The sequence below is a fragment of the Schistocerca americana genome, chromosome 1, assembly GCF_021461395.2.
Source record: "Schistocerca americana isolate TAMUIC-IGC-003095 chromosome 1, iqSchAmer2.1, whole genome shotgun sequence".
In the NCBI taxonomy this organism is placed as follows: domain Eukaryota; kingdom Metazoa; phylum Arthropoda; class Insecta; order Orthoptera; family Acrididae; genus Schistocerca; species Schistocerca americana.
The window spans coordinates 142,780,018-142,801,195 of record NC_060119.1 but is presented as its reverse complement, the minus strand read 5'-3'; the positions used below and the strand labels follow the sequence as shown (position 1 = coordinate 142,801,195).

At 41.0% G+C, this 21,178-nt stretch overlaps 1 protein-coding gene across 1 annotated transcript in view; it reads right to left on the bottom strand.

Moving 5' to 3' along the window:
• The window catches only part of LOC124608032 (sodium/potassium-transporting ATPase subunit alpha-2-like), a 166,368-nt gene that overhangs the window by 25,581 nt on the left and 119,609 nt on the right, over nucleotides 1-21,178 (bottom strand). The window contains exons 7-8 of the mRNA XM_047139958.1: nucleotides 10,996-11,213; nucleotides 3,136-3,290 (exon numbers count right to left, since the gene is read on the bottom strand). Of these exons, the coding sequence (XP_046995914.1) occupies nucleotides 3,136-3,290; nucleotides 10,996-11,213 (373 nt within the window). The remainder of the gene's footprint in view (nucleotides 1-3,135; nucleotides 3,291-10,995; nucleotides 11,214-21,178) is intronic.

Genomic DNA, 21,178 nt, shown 5'->3' with positions numbered 1-21,178 from the left:
ACACACTGACAGGCTATTGGGCAGTGGAGCCTGCCGGCGCCCGCAGCCATAGCCAGGACCCTTTCGGCGAAGCTGCTGTCTGTCTCTCCTTGCGTGAGGCCCCCTCGTACGGAAAGCGCCGCGCAACCTTCACCTGCTGTACGGACGGCCGGTGCTTCTGCGAACACCTACCTGGCCATCGCCTTCCGAAAACACCTCACGGTAACTCGCTTCCCTCTGCACATAGCAGCAGCAAGACACACCAAGCAAATAATAGACAAACGAAGGAAGGATCCATAACCTCGTGATTAACCAGAGCAACTAAATTCGAACCTTCTAACTGTTAGACCAAACACACCTCATAAAGCCGGCCGCTGTGGCCGAGCGGTTCTAGGCGCTTCAGTCCAGAACCGCGCTGCTGTTACTGTCGCAGGTTCGAATCCTGCCTCGGGCATGGATGTGTCTGATGTCCTTAGGTTATTAGGTTCAAGTAGTTCTAAGTCTAGGGGACTGATGACCTCAGATGTTAAGTTCAAAATGTTCAAATGTGTGTGAAATCTTGTGGTACTTAACTGCTAAGGTCATCAGTCCCTAAGCTTACACACTACTTAACCTAAATTATCCTAAGGACAAACACACACACCCATGCCCGAGGGAGGACTCGAACATCCGCCGGGATCAGCCGCACAGTTCATGACTGCAGCGCCTTAGACTCCTCGGCTAATCCCGCGCGGCTAGATGTTAAGTCCCATAGTGCTTAGAGCCATTTTTAACACCTCATCACAATACTGATAAGTAACCCCATAATGATCACAATTATGAATGAGCCGCAGCCTAAATGGATCTGCTATCTTTCAAATCGTGTTTCCATCAGGTTGGTTTGCTACATCAAATCGTGTTTCAAAACTGCGTCTTGTCGTTCTAATATGATGTTCTAATCTGTGACATCCTAATACCAGAAACACACATTGTTTAATGGAATACATGTTTCTAATGTCTTCTTTCCGTCTGTTAGCCTCATTTTAACTGTGGGAGTGATCTTTCTGATCTTCGCAATCCTAATTATAGGAACTGTGTTTGGTGATTGCAGTGCCATCTGTTTGTAGATTTTGTAACTACCATTTCGAAACTTCTGTATAAAAATCTTATAGCTTTGATAATAAACTTGCCATTTGATACATTCTTCTATTGATCACTGTATTCATATTATCTAGTTTTAAAAGCAGGGATTCCTTTGTTGGAGAAATTGTAAGCAAAACATGACACCAGTGAAAAAATCAAAATGTTCAAATGTGTGTGAAATCTTGTGGGACTTAACTGCTAACGTCATCAGTCCCTAAGCTTACACACTACTTAACCTAAATTATCCTAAGTACAAACACACACACCCATTCCCGAGGGAGGACTCGAACCTCCGCCGGGTCCAGCCGCACAGTCCATGACTGCAGCCCCTAAGACCGCTCGGCTAATCCCGCGCGGCGACGCCAGTGAAAGTACATGACAATAAAAGGATAAAGGTTCCAGTAAACATGGGTCTACAAACCAGATGGAGACATATAATGTAAATTTTTGCATTTCAAATAAATTTATATTAGCTAGGACAGTATTTCGCACGAAACTCATTGAAAACTCGTAACTACACATGCCCAATTACTTCCTCGATGACTCATATCTGAAGCCATGTTTATTGCAACATTTTTCTTTCTATTATCATCTATTCTAGTAGATACGCACGGTATGAGATGACCTTCACCCTCAGTATGAGATTGCATATCTGGGGCTCAAGGTCACCCCCAGTCCCCTCCCAACCAGGTAAGCATGACACACGTGAAGCAGTTGTGTGAGCTATATTCAACGTCACCCAGGGGAATCCCCATCCTAACAACACACCTAGGGCAATTGCATGGGGGATATTCATGCTATACTCAAGGTCGCCCAAGGGATCCCCCATCGTACCAACACACATAGGGCAACTGCACCGGATATATTCAAGGTTATAACGTAACTTGATTCTGGTCGCCTTGAACATAACTTGCACAATTGCCTGAGGTGCGTAGGCAGGATGGGAGTTCCCATGGGTGATCTTGAATATAATTAACACAGTTACCTCGACTGCGAGGTGATTCCCGTGGCGGGGGGTGGGGTGGGGGTGGGGCGGGGGTGGGGGGGGGGGGGAGTGGAGGGTGACCTTGAATTTAACTACCATCAGAGTGTAACATGACACAAGGTAAGTAGCTTGACACCAGATGAATAACCAGATACTCAAGGTCAGGATCATCTAGTACACGCCCTGCATATCTATTTACTTTCAGCCTTGTCAGTTTCCCGTATTAATTATGTTACACTCTGTATATCTTTGTTAGTGATGCAATTGGCAATCTATCTTTACAAAGTCTTTCACTCTACGGTGGACTGGGAGCTGTATTGAAATTTCCACTCAGAATGAGTGCCAGACCGGTTCTCAAACCAGGAATCTCGTCTACCATAGAAAAAAATCCTCTTTGTCTGAGCACCACTCACGAACCGATATGGCACATGGTTTTTTCTTAATCTGCAAGTAAGTTCCAAAAAATCACACACTCGCGCTGTGGCTAAGACATTTCTTTGTAGTGTCCTGTGTTTCAGGAATGCAAGTTGAACAAGGTACGTAGCAGAGCGCCTCTGGAGTCTATAAAATAGCAAAGTGATACGGGCAGAACAAAAGTTATAAAAAGGAGTTAAATGTTCGTCCTAGGTAGCTCAATCAGGCAAAAGCACAGTTGACCAAAGATAAGAGTGCGAGTCTGACTGATGCTGTGGCAAACAGTTTTACTCTGACTAGAAGGTACTGCTAAATAATTGAGAGCTGTTGAAGTAGGGAAAGAAGGTTAGAATTTAACATTTAGCGAACAATGAGAGCCATCAAGGACTGAACCCACCCTCAGACTGGAAATGAAATCGGTCGTGTTCTATTAAAGGAACCATCCCGACATTTTCTCTGAACGTTTCAGAGACACCACAGAAAATCTAATTCTGGATGACCCAATGAGGATTTTAACTTTCTCCTCCCAAAAGGGAGTCAAGTGCATGCTACGTTCCGATTGACTGTACATCTGAGAACAGTAGCAAGAAACACATACAAGTTTAAGAAGTGAGCAGGACACAAAAAAATATTACCTTTGCGAGGACGCTGACGGCGAAAGGAAGCATCTCCGGCGTGTTGGAGGTCAATGTGTATGCAATGGATTTCTTGAGGTTGTCAAAAATCACACGACCCTCCTCCACGCCTGTGACGATGGTAGCGAAGTTGTCATCAAGCAAAATCATGTCCGCTGCCTGGTGAAACAGAAAATAATTTTCGTTCTAAAAGCTTATTCCTGCACGTATTAGTATGTAAGTTTAAAGTAAACTCTATTTTCTCTTAATTGATATAGATACAGTAAGTACGACGAACTCGAGCAAGGAATAAGTTTCGGATAGTTAGCAAAAAATGTTTATCTTGAGAACAATGATAAAATTAAGGTTTTCTTCCTCATACTTACCATCTGTTGCTTTACTATCTTTATTTTAGGGGTAATTTTATTTTTAATAATTACTTGAAATATTATCGCAAGATTGATGTCAGTAATTCTGGATCAGACAGGAGGATTCTCTGACGTCATGAATGTAAATACCTTCTCGCACTAATAATTGATTCCGAAAACGGAGTTAATTTCATATGAGTATTGTTTTTAAGAGCTTTCACATTTTGCGGGAAAGTAATTTCTTCAATTTTAATTAACACGAATTACCATCAACAAAAGTTTTCCAATATATAATTATCAATTCTGAAAAGACATATTAGCTACTTCACTTTGTTTTTATATTTTCGTAAACACGAACTGTAGCATTTGGATCCCCGACAACACATCTGCACATCTGTGGTATATCAGTTTTCATTAAGAAATTCTATTATTTTATGTTACACAACAAATATTAATACATTTCAGTAGTGCAGTAAACGGAAAATTTCTCATGAACGACGAAATTTTCAGAATAAGTGGGAATTTAATTTTTTTTGTTTTGCATTAATTATCCGTTTAAAATGTACTAGTGGTACTGGTGTACATTTTTATCACCAAAAATCGTAATTACGAACAATATAAATCAAAATATTAAGATTATTAATTACAATTAACCACTCTTAATTATCATATAGTGAGTAATTTGGTTAATGTTGTATAGAACTGGTACACCATTAACAATTTTATATTTTAAGCAGATTTCTATATTTCATGGTTCACAGTAAAAGTACTTTCTTGGAAATTTCAATGTTCATAAGCAATTTTTCGTTTACTACTACCACGACTTCGGTTCGACAGACATGCTAAATGCGAATACCTGAAATAAATTAATAATCATTATGTAACATAAAATAATCGAATTATCTTTTCTGTTTAATATTAATTTATTTTTGTTCTTCAATGAAATAGAAACGTTTTCTGTCGACTCACATTAAGGATTTTTTTTCTTTTGGCAACTGCTTGCTGAATTGTTATCGACTCTGGAAAAATGAGCTCCAAAGAGAGAATCGCAAAATCTCTTTTTCTGTTATGTATAGGAAGCATCGACGAAAAAAGTGTGGGAAGCATCCACTCGTTATTCATTTAGAACCGAAGGGCCATTTCTACCACATATTCGAAGATCAGTGCTCATACCGAACGACACATAGTTTACAAATTGTATGACTGTACCACGAAAGTGGCCAATAGTCATTGACTGATTGCCTTCCTGTTGGCTACTGAACCAGTATCTAAAGTCCTTGAACAAATGTAAATGCTACACTGCAGTCCAGGGACACGAGTTTGCTGAACATTGTAGTCCAATGGGGCGTCATGAAGCAATGAAAGGTCTAATAAAACTCGATTGGTAATCTATCAGGTCCTCCAGATTTATTAACTGCACTCTGGTCCAAAGCGTCCTCCGCCTCTTCATGCGAGATTTCCTTCGTTAATAAAGTTACTGTTGGCCTGTCAATAGTGTGTGTCACTTAATGTAACACTTCATCCTCTATGGTTCTTTCCCCATAAAGTTGACGAAAATGATGCTGTATGCCTTTCGCTCTGGTTGCTTGGCTTGTATAGAAGCGACCTTTTCGCGCTGTAAGGTATGCGATTAACCAGCAACGACGTTAGCGCATATCCATCACAATGTGGCGCATAAGTGGGAATCTGTGTGACCGTTGGGTTGTGTCGTCGCGAGCGAAATTTGGCGCCTTATAAACGGTATTTTGTCAATGATAGTACGTGAGTCTCTATGCAGTGTCGTTTTCGTTGTCTGTCCGTTGATGGGAGTAGAGTGTTGATGTTCCTGGGCACTGTATAGTAAAAATCCAGGATCTGTCAGTGACACGCAGCCGTGTCCTTCGCAAATGGCATAAGTGTCTTGCAGATTGCTAATTTGGCGCAGAGGAGCCACCACGCTAAAGTAGGGGAGCATCGGGAGTGACGTTGTTCACTGTTGGCCCACAATGTGCCGACTTGCTGACGGCAGTCCAGGTCCGGGAGGTGAGACACTGTGTTCATACCGTCCTAGGAAAAAGGGCGCAATGTCAGAGGAGTACAATCTAGCCCAGTCACAATGTTTGGTGGTGCCCAAAAGTGCATAAGAATTAGTAAATCGGTTGTCCAGTGCAGTGACTGTTAATCCTCGAGCACACAGAAGATACGCGATGTCAGTGGCTTCACCGCCTTCACACACTAAAATCGCCTCACCAGTGTCTGCGGGACCACCAGACACCACATAGGTTGCATAATCATAAAAGAGTGCGTTTGTTGCGCTCCTTGCAGGAATGCGAAGTCAACTGCTGTAGCTTGTATTGTTCCTCTCAGAATTTCGATCTTGGAAGGGGAGCTAACGATGTTGATATTCATTGCGGCCAAGCAGTAAGCCTGGCGGCGTGGTGGTTAGGCAGTATGATGGAGGAGAGAAGCTAGCATCATGAGTGACGTCACACCCCACCTACTGCAGTCCTTCCGCTGTTATTGAAACCTCACCATGCCCCAGATTGGGGTCCCGCACGGTCTCAACGTCCTTGGCCCGCAGCGTAGGCACAGAACTCTATTCGTGTTCGATAAGATCGTAGTGGTTGATTTTTGGAAGCCACTGAGTGGCTTTTCGGCTTGCACTGGAACCTTCCTGCTGATCACAGTTTGCCATAGGGGACTGGCTGATATATGCCGTCCATCTTGCCATCCATTCTGCAGGGCTGGAGTCGGTATCAATGGTGCCAGCCTCATGGTTGGCATCCTGCTGGATCAGTTCGTCTTCCTCCGGCAGGTGGAAGCTACCATGTGCCAACGTGGTCCTGCGGTGCTGCTTTTGGCACTTCAGTGAACACTGTTTTCGTTTGTGGCGTTCCGTGTTGGATGATGGCATTGGCTCATGACTCGCCAGCACAAAGGCTTCGGTTAGTATGATAATCCTGCGGTGAACGGTGCCTGTAGAGTTTTGTGGAATGAATGTCAACAGACAGAGCTCTACCACTGGCCAAGCTGACTAATAGGCCAGGCATTGGTCCATGGAGGGCTGTTCTGGTACTATAGCATCGGTCTGTTGTGTCTGGGCTGGCGGAGATGCTGTGAATGCCACCGCATAAGTTACTGGGAGAACCATTGGCGTCAGTGGAGGTACCATATCCTGTGGTGGAAGTCACATAATCTGACAATGGAGGCTACACGCCTCAAAAAGGATTTAAAGAGAAGGCATATTTATTCCGGTGTTTTTCTTTAGAAAGTACGGATTTTTAAAGCAATTTTGTGTATGAGAAAAGACAGTAATTCCGCGTGGCATATTGAGCAGATCGGTGACCAAAAACTTGGGTACATTAGACACCGATAAACTTAGTAGTGTGGCGAGCATTTTCATTTAAGAACGATCCGTGTTTAGCAGCTGTTCAGATTTCGGGAAATATGTTACCATAAACTTGCTAACGTGAATGAAAGGGTTTGTGCATGACTGTGTTAGCATTAGCACGGGCTTGGCAGTGAACTTGCAATTCTAAACTTCAGAATATACCGACGTTTTGCGAGTATTTCCACTTTTCATTCAAAATTAAGCCCTTTTACCGGTTTTTAGAATAGTTACGTTTTATGCACCCTGGTACGAGTTGCAGTACGTTAGGTTTCTGCTCGGCTTTCCTACCGGCGCTCTGCTGCGACAAGTTCACAGGCAGGCGCTGGTTTAAACCCAGAAAGGAACCGCGCCGCCCCACCTTCCTAATCGGTCTACTGGATTCCGATATAATTGACCGTTAAAGAAGAAAAATAATACCGGTTAGTAGGAGGAAATTGTACAACACACCCTTCTGAAGGAAGAATCTATTTAAAACCTAATCTAAATACTGATGATAATTTTGAAATAGGTAGAATGTAGTGTAATCGCTCACGAGTGTTTCAGCGTCATGATCTGCTTCATCTTGATGCGGCTGTAAGGCGCGTTAACATGGGCTGGAGAAGGCACTGACGGTACAGGGCATGGATCACATTGGAGTGGTGCCAGTTTTGTCTATCAGTAGAACGGGTTTCACTAGGTATGACCTGCACCTCAATAGGTATGGAGGGGGGAGGCTGGCAAAGCTTGTGGGTGACAGTGTGGTGGGTAGTGGTGGGATCACTCATGGAAAAATTCCTATAGTAGTTGGCATTAGTGCTGCACCTTTTTTAGACTGAGGTCAGCTGATAGGTGTACGTGCTTAAACGAAGTCCCTCTAACTAAGGAATCACCTTCAGAGGATGTCATGTTTCCAAGTAGAGAAGGAATTAGCATATTTCATCAAAATGTAAGAGGTATTAGAGATAAAGTTAGTGAACTGCCTATAGATGTTGACTCTGAAATTATTGGTATATTGGAGCACGACTTAAATAATTTGACAATTCGGAGGCTTCCTTTACCAGGATACAGATTAGCTGGCTGTTTTTCAAGTAGTTCTTTGCCAGGTGGGGGAGTGGCCATCGTAAAAAACAGTATTCGAGCACGCCACTGAACAGATGTTTGAATATTGTGCAGGGGCAGTTGAATTTAGTGAAACTAAACTTCTAATTTTTGTAGGTTATAGGTCCCCTAACTCTGACTTCAGAGCATTTCTGTTCAAGTTAGAGAGGGTTCTTGATTCACTTTATGGGAAGTACCGGAAATTAATTGTATGTCGTGATTCCAATATAACTTTTGTATGCGATGGTGCAAGAAAAAGGATGTTGACGGATCTCCTAAATTAAAAAAAAAAAAAATGGTTCAAATGGGTCTGAGCACTATGGGACTTAACAGCGATGGTCATCAGTCCCCTAGCACTTAGAACTGCTTAAACCTAACTAACCTAAGAACATCACACAACACCCAGTCATCACGAGGCAGAGAAAATCCCTGATCCCGCCGGGAATCGAACCCGGGAACCCGGGCGCGGGAAGCGAGAACGCTACCGCACGACCACGAGCTGCGGACCCCTAAATACATATGATCTGATGTAGACTATGTTTTTTCCAACAAGGGTGGAGTGGAACAGTAGCATAGCCATAGACAATATTTTAATTCATTCTTCATTACTAGATGGGCACTGTGTTAGACCATGATGCACAAATTTAACACTAAAATGCTTTTCTTCTCAAACAAAGGTCACATGTAACTAGAAACTATGTAGGAAAGTTAATCCAACAGGAATAGAGAGTTTTTTACACCTTGTCACGGAACAAGAGTGGCAGGATATTAACGGTGCCGATAACATAGATGATAAATATAATGCTTTGCTTAACACATTTCTCATGCTCTTTGAGAGTTGCTTTCCGTTAGAATGTTCTAAACGGGATACTGGCAGTAATAGGCAGCCCTCGTGGCTGACTAGTGGGATAAGGATAACATGTCGAACAAAGCTGGAATTATATCAAAATGTTTGAAGTAGTCACAATCAAGTTACGGTAGCCCATTACAACAGCATTGTAAGGTGCTTAAAAATGTTTTTAGGAAAGCAAAGAGTATGTAGTATGCAAACAGGACAAAATTAAAACCACATGATAAGTTGTGAGGGAAGTGTCTGGTAAGCAACACAAGGTCGACGATATAAACTCAGTTCGTAGGAAAAATATTTCTGTTACCGATAAATAAGATATATGTACAGTATTTAACAATGACTTTCTGAGCAATGCTGGTGAATTGAATAAAAATTTAGTTTTTACATAAAATCTCTTGGCAAATGCCTTTCGGAGATTGATGTGCGAAATACTCCTCTATGATACAGACAAGGGGGAGATTGAGTCAATAATTAAATGAATGAAGACTAAGGACTCTCATGGATACGATGGAGTGCCTAGCTGAATGTTAAAGTACTGTGCTGGACATTTTAGCCCTGTATTTAGCCATATTTGTAATTTTTCCTTTAGGAATTGTCAGTTTCCTGAACGACTAAAGTACTCAATAGTGAAGCTGCTTTGTGAAAAGGGAGAAAGGGATAAATTAGACAGTTTAGACCTATTTCTATGCCATCAGTGTTTAATAAAGTTATTGAAAAGGCTGTCTATGTAAGGATAACTGATCATTTCATATCACATAATTTGCTATTAAATGTACAGTTTGGCTTTAGAAGTCGTTTAACAACTGAAAATACTATATTTTCTTTTCTCTGTGAGGTACTGGATGGGTTAAACAAAAGGTTTCGAACGCTAGGCAATTTTTTTGATTTAACTATGGCGTTTGATTGTGTTGATTACAAAATATTGCTCCAGAAGTTGAACCATTATGGAATATGGGGAATATCTCACAATGGTTGACCACTTACTTTAACAACAGACAGCAAAGGGGCCACTTCTGTTCGTTATTTGTATACAATGATATGCCATCTTGTATTACAAGTAACTCTAAAATGTTTCTGTTTCCTGGTGACACTAGCTTGGTGGTAAAGGATGTTGTGTGCATGATTGGCCTCCTTGAAAATAGTGCAGTTCATGACCTAAGTTCATGGCGTGTCGAAAATTAACGCTAAGTCACAGTAAGACTCAGTTTTTACAGTTTCTAACACACATCTGATCAAAATCCGACGTTTTAATTTCACAGAATGGGCATATGATTAATGAAACTGAACAGTTCAAACTTCTAGGTGTTCAGATAGATAGTAAACTGTCGTGGAAAGCTCACGTTCAGGATCTTTTTCAAAGACTTAATGCTGTCATTTTTACTATTCGAACGGTATCTGAAGTGAGTGATCGTTCGACACGAATATTAGTCTTATGTCGTATGGTATTATATTTTGCCGTAACTCTTCCCATTCTAAAAGGGTATTTTTGGCTCAGAAACGGTCGGTTCAGGCAATAGGTGGTGTAAGTTCACGAATGTCTTGTCGACCCTGTTCACGAGTCTGGGTATTCTGACATTGGCCTCTAAGTATATATATATATTCCTTACTGCCATTTCTGGTTAACAGTATCAGCTTATTCCCAAGAATAACCGGCTTTCACTCAGTTAATACTCGGTAGAAATTAAATCTGCATTTGCATCGGAGTTCCTTAACTCTTGTGCAAAAAGGTGTACAGTATACTGCTGCATCCATTTTCAATAAGCTATCACTCGAATTCAAAAATCTTAGAAGTAATCCACGCGCTTTCAAATCGAAACTGAAGAGTTTCCTCATGAGTCACTCCTTCTATTCTGTTGAGGACTTCCTTGAAGAATTAAGATGATTCTAATTGTATTGTTGATTGCGTTTACTTAAACTTACGGACGGACTTTTTTCGGGTTCATAAACACTTTATTTTTATCTGTTACTACCTTTATGTTGTAATTTCATGTACTGACACGTTCCATGACGTTGGAGATTTGCTCCTCAATTTGGTCCTACGAAACTCGACGAATAGATAAATAAATAAAGAGAAGATATTTGGGGAACTTTTGCATACCACTTCACGTGTGCTCTACACTGTCTGAGCAAGTGCTACACGTACAGAGGACGCAGAGACATCTACTCGGTGCGCCTGGCGCTCGTATCGACGGCTGGGCTTGCTGCGGTGCTGTCACCTGCCTGCTTGGCGACGTCTGAGCCGGTGACGCCCATGGCGACGCCGATGTCGGCCTGCTTGAGCGCGGGCGCGTCGTTGACGCCGTCACCTGTGACGGCCACGATGTAGCCCAGGCGCTGGCAGCTCTCCACGATGCTCAGCTTCTGCGTGGGCGACGTGCGCGCGAACACGAACTCGTCGTACGTGCTCAGGATGTTGTCCAGCTCCTCCGACGACCTGCGCACCACGGCACACTCTGATGACGTATGCCGCATCACGACTCCATCACATTCTCACAAACCCTGCAAACCAGAGTAAACTGAAACGCACCTTGGAGCAAAGCGTAAAATGTGTGAATTTTTAATCATACACATTGACGGAAATAGAAGATGTCTCTAGTTCCATTACAAAATTAAAAAATAAATGCATGCGACAACGATTCATAGCGTAATTGACGATCAACTTTCAGCACCAATTTTTCAGGCGATTTTGTCGTATCCGTCGTATTTCCGGAAAATAAATATTTCGAAATGTGAACCAAGTCTGTTTTCATCGAAAGGAATGATGTAAGAGCGCCATTATTGCATCAATTACATGTTCTTGGTATCACAAGTATATTTTCTCTGAATTTTTATATGACAAGCACAAAGAAAAGTGAGGACATGTAACAGAGTGAGTGAAAGAGCCAAGGTAACTAGGATTAAAATATTAATTCTTTAGTAATGCAAGTAGTTTGAAAAATGTATTTGTCTATATTGTTATTAGTCCTTATTGATTACCTTCTTAACTGCCCTATTCCTATCAATTTGGATACGAAAAAAATACAGATCAAGAATCTGAAGAATACGTTTGGCAATCGAACAGGCTCTCGGCTCCCCAGACAGACACTTTATTCGCTACCTCAGCGATGCTTTCGTGAAGAAGCGTTTACTTTCTGGATGCATTTGGAGAAGTCGTAATCGTTCCCCGATTTCTAGGAAAAGAAGTGTTTTCAATTATCTGTCCATCCTCTCAATTTTGAGTGATGAACTTCAGAGGTGGTTCTCTCAAAGATAGGGGGTGCGGGGAAGAGAGAGAGACAGAGATGGACGGAGGGGGGCGGTTCTAGGGGCTTCAGTCTGGAACCGCGGTGCTGCTACGGTCGCAGGTTCGAATCCTGCCTCGCGCATGGGTGTGTGTGATGCCCTTAGGTTAGTTAGGTTTACGTAGTTTTAAGTTCTAGGGGACTAATGACCTCAGATGTTAAGTCCCATACTGCTCAGAGCCATTTGAACCATTACTAATCCTTACATTGCACAGAGAAGGGTAATGAACCAGTAATAAAGCGCCATTGTTGTAATCCGGCACGAGCAACTGCCTTGTGAGAATATCATTGTAGTCTGTTGCATTCTGCAAACTACCATAAGCATTGCTATCAAGCAAGAAGACTTTGCAAATGTTGTGGATTGGCAAGACAGCCAACCCACTATGCGAGGGAGCCGAAAGGCACGCGTTTTAGCTCACGCAGGCTCGCGTGAGGTCTGGAACAGGTCAAGGAAATGAGACTAGCAAAAAACGTACGTAGCTGCTGGAATACTTAACTTTAATCCGTAATTGGTGAACATCGCTCTTGACGGTACATGTTTTACAGCATCAATAGTAACTGGTAATGGCGCCTTGCTAGGTCCTAGCAAATGACGTAGCTGAAGGCTATGCTAACTATCGTCTCGGCAAATGAGAGCGTAATTTGTCAGTGAACCATCGCTAGCAAAGTCGGCTGTACAACTGGGGCGAGTGCTAGGAAGTCTCTCTAGACCTGCCGTGTGGCGGTGCTCGGTCTGCAATCACTGATAGTGGCGACACGCGGGTCCGACGTATACTAACGGACCGCGGCCGATTTAAAGGCTACCACCTAGCAAGTGTGGTGTCTGGCGGTGACACCACAGCAAATCCATCCCTCTCCTTTCTTTCTTGCCTTGACCGCCCTCTTTTGTGGTTAGATACCTCTTTGATTTCTCTGACTTACCTCGAAATTATTTCCCCACAGTATCACTACCATAGAGGTAGAAGTTATCGTCTAGTGCAGGGACGGCCAAGAATTCGGCTCGCAAAGAGGACTTTGGCTTGCATGCGATAGTCTCTCAAGTGGCTGCAAACTTCCCGCACCGCCACGCCACGCTACCCGAAGGCGAGGAGGGGGAAGAGGGAGAAACTGGGAACGTGTCACACTTAAATGGCAATGCGGTCACACTGCATACGACTTAGTTTCATTTTTCTCAATAACGTAGGCGACAAACAAATCACATTTTCAGTATTATTTAATTACTTGTGAAATGTTGAAAGCATATTATAAATTTTGCGTGGTACAAACTGCCGGCATACGAACAGTCGCGGACAGTTTCTCAGATCTTCGGAACCAAGTTCCAACATAATCGTCACTTATTTAATTCCAAAATCTAAAAACGGTCTTTCACACTGGCTAATGGCTCTGAGCACTATGGGACTTAACTACTGAGGTCATCAGTCCCCTAGAACTTAGAACTACTTAAACCTAACTAACCTAAGGACATCACACACATCCATGCCCGAGGCAGGATTGGAACCTGCGACCATAGCGGTCACGCGGTTCCAAACTGACGCGCTTAGAACCGCACGGCCACACCGGCCGGTTTCACACACATACGTTGATAGGAATATTGGTGGTGGTGGTAAGTTCCTATGCGACCAAATTGCTGAAGTCATCGGTCCCTACAAACCCATGCCCGAGGTAGGACTCGAACTTCCGACGGGGAGGGGGCTGGAGGGGGCTGGAGGGGGGGGGGGGGGGAGCCGCGCGAACCGGGGCGAGGCGCCTTAGACGGCGCGGTTTAGGAATACTATAGCACTTTTGCATCATTGTTACGGAGATGTGGAAACTATTTGACGTACACAATGTAGACGCCCTGTACAATTTTAACATAAAAGTAATTGTTTCTGAAATGGGAATTACACTGCAGGATAATCAGTTCCACCCGCACATGCATAAGGGCACTTTCAAATCAAAGGGCAAACTGTCTCTAAAACAGATGTTAGGAGTGGCAGTATCCTCAAAATGTTCATAAAACTGCCCTTATAATTCTTTCAGACCACAATGAATTCTTCAAACCTCGAGTTTTCTTGACACCACTGAGCTTAGGGAAACGGATACTGTTTTTTGTCAGAATTTATCTCTTCCTTGTGCGGTTTTCTTTCTTAACGGATCCGCATAAAATCTGAAATAAGCTGTTTCTCACCTTGCATTATCTTATTATGGACAGAGTCCAGTCAGTGCCACTTAAATCACGATTTCTGCAGTCCATTAATTATGTTCTAATTTTAGTTCCTGCTCTTCTTTTTGCTTCAAAAATTCAACAATAGCAGGTTCTAAATTGAAAAATAATTCCAGACATGCTCCTTTGAGTTAGCCAATATACTCTGCAATAATGTACGAGTGTTTCCTTACTCTTATTAATTCTCCAGCGAAAACTGTTGAAATGACTGTGGGAGAATGCATGTGACTTCAGAACATTAGCAGTATTCATACTACCAGGTTCATCACGTGTTCCATGCCTGCAAATTTAGCACAAAGTGGTTCTTGATGTGCAGAACAATGAATCGTGTCTGTTGATAGTAGTATTTTTCTGATCTTATGTCGTCATCTAAATCTTTATATTATTTCTGCATGGTGTTTGAAAGGTGGCTACACTGAGCCACTGCGCCAGAGAGTATTATTAAGCCGCCTACACAGTGCCTGTCGAGGACTCGTAATAGTCAGTGCCTGTTAAGAACTCGTAGCAGAGAGTGTTTGTTGAGATGTGCTAGTAGGCAGTGCTTGCTGAGATGTGATACTGAAGAGTCTTGTTGAGATGTGGTAGTAGAGAGTCGGTGTGGAGATATATTGTAAGGATTAGAGTGATTTTCATCAATATAAATGAGGTAACAAACTCCGTTTCTTTTTTTTTTTTCATTATTTCAATGTCCTGAATAATGCGTCATTACAGGTTCAGTCAACAAAGCATCTGGCTTGTGTTCTTGTATTAGAGTTTAATTCTGCTTTCCTTACGCAATTATAGTATTTCTAATTTTCTTTTATCACGTCAGTAAAATTGGTATTTAAAAATTCTTGTCTTGTTGAAGAAGAAGCGTGCCAGATGTGCGTTGAGTCATACTTCCACATACAGAACAGTTATACTTGTGCTTGGTTTCGTAGGTTTCATAGTTGCTGGGGACTTAATTAATTAATTGTGTTAACGAAAATTTTCATTTCATTCTTTGTTGTTGTTCTTTGCAGTCAGATAGCGTAATAATACTAGTTAGGGCCAACCGTTTACGAGACACAGCGTAATCGGACATACAGCAGCTAACTAAAATTATTTGCATTAAATATTTAATTAAGCCCCCATGCACGTGACGACCCTGCCAGGATCGTCCCTTGGAATCCTTCTGATTGTAAAAATAGTAGACAGTAGTATTGTTGTAGTAATTTGTAGTTTAGTAATTGTAGTCTATATTGCATGTTAGATTTGGTAATTGGCATTCTTCTAATGGTATTTTTCAAAACTTATTTTTTTGTTGTCTTGTCTACGGGTTTGATAATCTAGTGCGATTATTTCAATTGTTCGTTAATCGTGTTTGAGGGAAGCATATCGTGTGAATGGTATTGTTGGTGATAACGTGTTATATTCTCTGTAATTTTCGTATTGTGACGAGTTTTGTATGTTTTGTAAATGATTACGCGATCGATGAAGAAGGCAAAAATGATGGATAGTGAGAATAACGAAATTGTTAACATGGCGAACTCGCCAACAGAGGAAAACAGTGTCATAAATAATGTAGTGGAAAACAATGTAATAAGTCGGGAAAATAGTCCGGAAACAGTTCAAAATTTTTCTCAATCAGAAAATTCACAGATTACGTGGTTAACGACAGAAGAAATGGAGCAGTTGATGAATGCAATATTAAATTTGGGATCTGAATTAAAATCAGGGTTAGACTCACTACGATCTGAATTAAAAACAGTGGAATCTGAATTAAAAACAGTGGGATCTGAATTAAAAACAATGGGATCACAGTTACGATCTGAATTAAAAACAGAGATGGAAGCAATGGCAACACGGTTAAGTTCACGAATAGAGACATGTTTCAAAAATACGAATGATGAATCAAAGAAAGATATTAGAGAAGAAGTACAACCGATTTTGAATGCTGACAATAATAGTTTAATTTCAACAGAAATCAGACAAGAGGAACAGGACAGAGATCGGGAAGAAAAAGATCGCGTGATAGTGCAAAAATATTCAGAGTTAAATTTACAACGTGCACACGATAAGGAAGAAATACTTGAAAGAATCGAGGAATCCGTACCAAATGACAGAATAAATAACTTAACGCAACAGTATGAACAGTTCACTACTAAATGTGACAATACCGAAACCCGAGTCGCGACACTTACGGAAGACGTAAATAAACAGAAAGAACAATTAAGTGACTCATCGGAAAGAGTTGAGGAGATCTCAGATAAATTGACAAGTCTTAGTTTAGCAGAGGGCTTTGAAGAAAATAATTTGTTTCATTTACGGGATGCAACAAGAGAGCGCCAGGCGCGCGAACTTGACAATAATCAACATTGGGACTGGGACAGACGCGGTAGGTCTTTGCCGCCACGAGGCGAAAACTTTGAATATAAACACTTCTTAACTGTTCGGAAATTTAAGATCTTCCGCAATTCTAAGAATGACATACATCCATGTTCATGGTTAGATCACTTCCACCGAATTGGCCACTAAGACACAAACTGGAAATTGTGTGCGGGTATTAATGTCCTCAGGGGATTCACTACTCTAAAGTGAATATGTGCCGTAGCGAGCATAGGGCCCCGAGTTGTAGTGGTGCTATTTCTCTTTTAGTTTTCTGCACAGCTGCCTACTCTTTTACTATTCTTTGCATCTGTCAAAACAACTCTTCGACTATCAATCTATCTAGAGAGTAAGTAAACATTAACCGGATATGACTGTTTTACCCAAAAGTGACTTTGGAATTTGCCGTTTGGACTTACTATATTTTCTGCAGCATTCATTCGTAGCTTAAACGAAATTTTACCTGTTTATCTTCGTAACAATATTACTTCATATGTTGCCGATATTCTTATTGCGAAACGTTCTTGGAGTGAGCACAACAAAATTTTGGATTAATTATTACGTATTTTTGCAAGAGTTGGCATTACAGTGAACTTAGAAAAATCTGAATTTGGTAGTTCTGAGGTGAAATTTCTCGGTCACATTACTTCTACAGAAGGTATTCTTCCTGATCCAGAAAAATTAGACGCTGTTCGTAATTATGCTGTTCCTACCACAAAACGTGAGGTTCGTAGTTTCCAAAATTTTTGTGGAATGATATACTTTTAAAAAATTTTTTGTGGAATGACATACTTGTGAGAAACTAACAGCTACATGTAAACACGCAGAGAATGCAAGGATACCGCGCTGTGTTTTGGCGGCGGCACATACTCAAAGCAACAGTCAAGTCTGCGCGACGAACAAGGCAGTCGTTGACCGCAAACAATTGCTTCCTACGTCACGCGCCTACAGCTGATCGAGCGCTCAGTGCGAATGCACTGACAGCCGTAAACAAATACAGAGTTTAATTTCTCCGATTAAATTCAGTATAAAGCTATAGTGACTTGATGAATTATGTTATTAACATTCAGTATTTTTCAGGATACGGTTCTATAAAATATTTAAGAACTTCAGGTAAATTCTGTGCGTGTCCGACGTTAAAACGACTTGCTATCGAGAAATTTTCAGGAAGAATGTAATTTCCAAGAAGAAACTAATAAACTAAAAAAAGGTAACTGTTAATTGAGTTCATTTTTCAGGTAACATATTTCCACTTAGGTACGTACTTTAGACGTAATTTGCTGCTCGCGATTACGTGATTCATACTTTGTGCTAATTTCATGTTCTATGAATTTACTTGTGAAGCGACGTGCTTGCGTACGTTAACTGATTTTGACAATGATTTTTAATGAACTGGTTTGTAACTTGGTGTATTATGCATCGCTTGGCTGCACTGCTTTTTCACTGATGTCATATTTTTTAATTATGTGCATGCTGTGCTTATTTATTTAAATTATAATTGTCACCTGATTAGTTGTGCTGATATGTATGTAAGTTATACTTTGTGATTTATCTGCTTGCGCCTTTATGTTTACTTATTAAGATTACATATGAACATTTATTTGCTTATGCTGATATGATGCTAATGACCTGTTTATTACGTAAGGTATATGTACTGCTATGCGTATGGATTGCATATTTATACATTTCTGTTTGTCGTCACAACTACTCTTTAATTTGGTATATAGCAATGCTGATGTACAGTGTACGAACATAGAGTTTAGGTTACACTATGGTATAGGTTACAGATTGTTCGCTTGGCAGAGCCTCGTTGTAAGAATTGTGCTGCATCTACTTGTTGACATTCTGTTCTCTACTGGTATATTTACTCGCTATTGCTTGTTTTGCTTACGCTCAGTGCCTTATATTTTAAGATAAGAAAATGAACTGTTATAATTCGACGAACGACATTAGTACAAGAAACTTCATAGAAGTCACATGAGCTGAGGTTTTATGGAAGCTGTATAAATTTATGCTAATAGGAAGGAAGCTAACGACATGACAGACCAACACTAGGTTTAGACCATTGACAGTCATTATACTGCATTTTTCGTGAGCAATTGAAATAGGAAGTGACACTTGACACAAGAAATACTCCACATGTTTGCTTCTGTTTGCCATAATTCTTGAAGTGATGTACACACTGTGAAATATTATGATCATTCACACTCCGTAATCGTACTTGTAAGTAGGCTGTTTATGTTTTTTTATTGGTAACGCCACCTCTGTATGAAAATCACTGGCTGTGCTGTGTGCAGTCTGTGGCTGCTTTGCATTGTTGTAATACTCGCCATTGTAGTGTTGGGCAGCGGCAGCTGGATGTGAACAGCGCGTAGCGTTGCGCAGTTGGAGGTGAGCCGCCAGCAGTGGTGGATGTGGGGAGAGAGATGGCGGAGTTTTGAAATTTGTCATGAACTGCTATATTTATATATGATGATATCAAGGTAAATACATTGTTTGTTCTCTATTAATATCTTTCATTTGCTAACTATCCCTATCAGTAGTTAGTGCCTTCCATAGTTTGAATCTTTTATTTAGCTGGCAGTAGTGGCGCTCGCTGTATTGCAGTAGCTTGAGCAGCGAAGATTTTTGTGAGGTAAGTGATTTGTGAAAGGTATAGTTTAATGTTAGTCAGGGCCATTCTTTTGTATGGAATTTTGAAAGTCAGATTGCGTTGCGCTAACAAAATATTGTGTGTCAGTTTAAGCACAGTCTTGTATAATTGTTCAAAGGGGACGTTTCATATGTCGACCCTTAGCCGAGGATACCTCACTGGAATCTTCTGATTTTTTCTTGTAGTTTGTGTAATTAGTGTAGATTTTGTTTATTGCTAGCGCGTAATTGTAGAGAAAATCTCCTTTGTAGTTGCAGTCTTTCATTGTTGTACAGTAAAACAGTTGTGGCATGCATGTAGATTTGCACAAAGTATTTCACAGCTGCAATTAACTAGATATTATTTTCAGTTCTATGTTAATGTGTTCTCTTATTTTTGCTCTTAAAATTGTGCTTTTCTGTGTTGTTGTGTGAAATATTGTGACAATAATGGCGTGTGAAAAACGTAATACTAGGCTCCAAAGTAAATTGAGAAATGACAGTGAAGAAAGCAGTGTGTTAGCGCCACCGAGTAATGAATTAACTGATGTTCAAAGTAGTAATTTGGTAATTGTGCATAGGGAAATGGAGCGGGCTGCAAACAATGGTGTAGACAGTGAAACAGGTAGTGAACAGGGAAGCATTATCGATCGATCGGTCGGCAACAGCTCGCCTCAGGATTCCGAAATGACAGGACACAATCTTACAAATACTGTAGATTCAGGTTTTGCGTCCTCACCGTTTTCTTAAATAAATCAAGACACATTTTCTGCTTTACAAAATGCGAATATTGCCAGTTCAAATGCACTGCCGAATAGCACTGAGGAACATGTTTCAGACACCAGTGCACTGTTATTACAGTTAATGCAACAAATGGGACAAAGGCTACAAAAGTTAGACACAACGCTGGAACAAAATCAGAGACAAACACAGCAAAAGCTTCAAAAGTTAGACACGATGGAACAACACCAGAGACATACACAGCAACAGTTAGACGCAATGGAACAAAATCTTCACACCACGCTTGAACAAACACGTGAAGATTTAACTACTGAGTTACATAACATTGAATCGAAATGTCAAAAAGTCTGTAATGACGTAAAAACACAAATTTGTGAGCATTTTCAACCTATTTTTTCGCGGCATGAAAATGCATTACAGAATCACGAAGCAGCCATAAAAGAACTGCAAACCATTGTTAATGAAAATCATGAGACCTTGTGGGCTAAAATTGACTCAGTTGCATCTACCGATTCGGTTACGCAACTTGCAAAAACTCAGGAAAACTTAAAGGACACAGTAGATTCGATTTCAACACAAATGGACACTCTGAAACTTGGTTCAGAAAAACACACTGAGGAAATGTGTTCACTATCGGAGAAAGTAGCCGAACTTTCGGATCAGGTCACTAACTTATCTACAAAGGTAGATGATGATCTGAATGACACAAGACCCGTAGCCTTCACTGACACAGAAGAGTATGAACAAATGAGAAAATTCAAACAAAATCAAAATCAAATCAATACACAGTACAAAAGATAAATCCGGGAAGTACAAGATCAGTTGACGCAGGTGATACAAGAATTACATATTTCAGAGGACACTCGCGCTCCAACACGGGAAGAGGAACTTAGAAATACGGAAAAGCCACAAAATAATAACACAGGGCACTTCGGTAATTATGAAAGGAATTGGCAAGGTGGACCGAATTTTGAGATGGAACCGCCGACACGACGTAACAATGACCGACATGCGACTCGCCGACATGATGACTTTGACTATAAGCTGTTCATTACTACACGTAAATTCAAAACATTTAAGAATTCTGCCAACGACATTCATGCACAAGCGTGGCTCCATCAATTCTCTCATTGTTTTCCTCCCAACTGGTCATTAGAACACAGATTAGAATTTATGTGTGGCTACTTGGAGAATGAA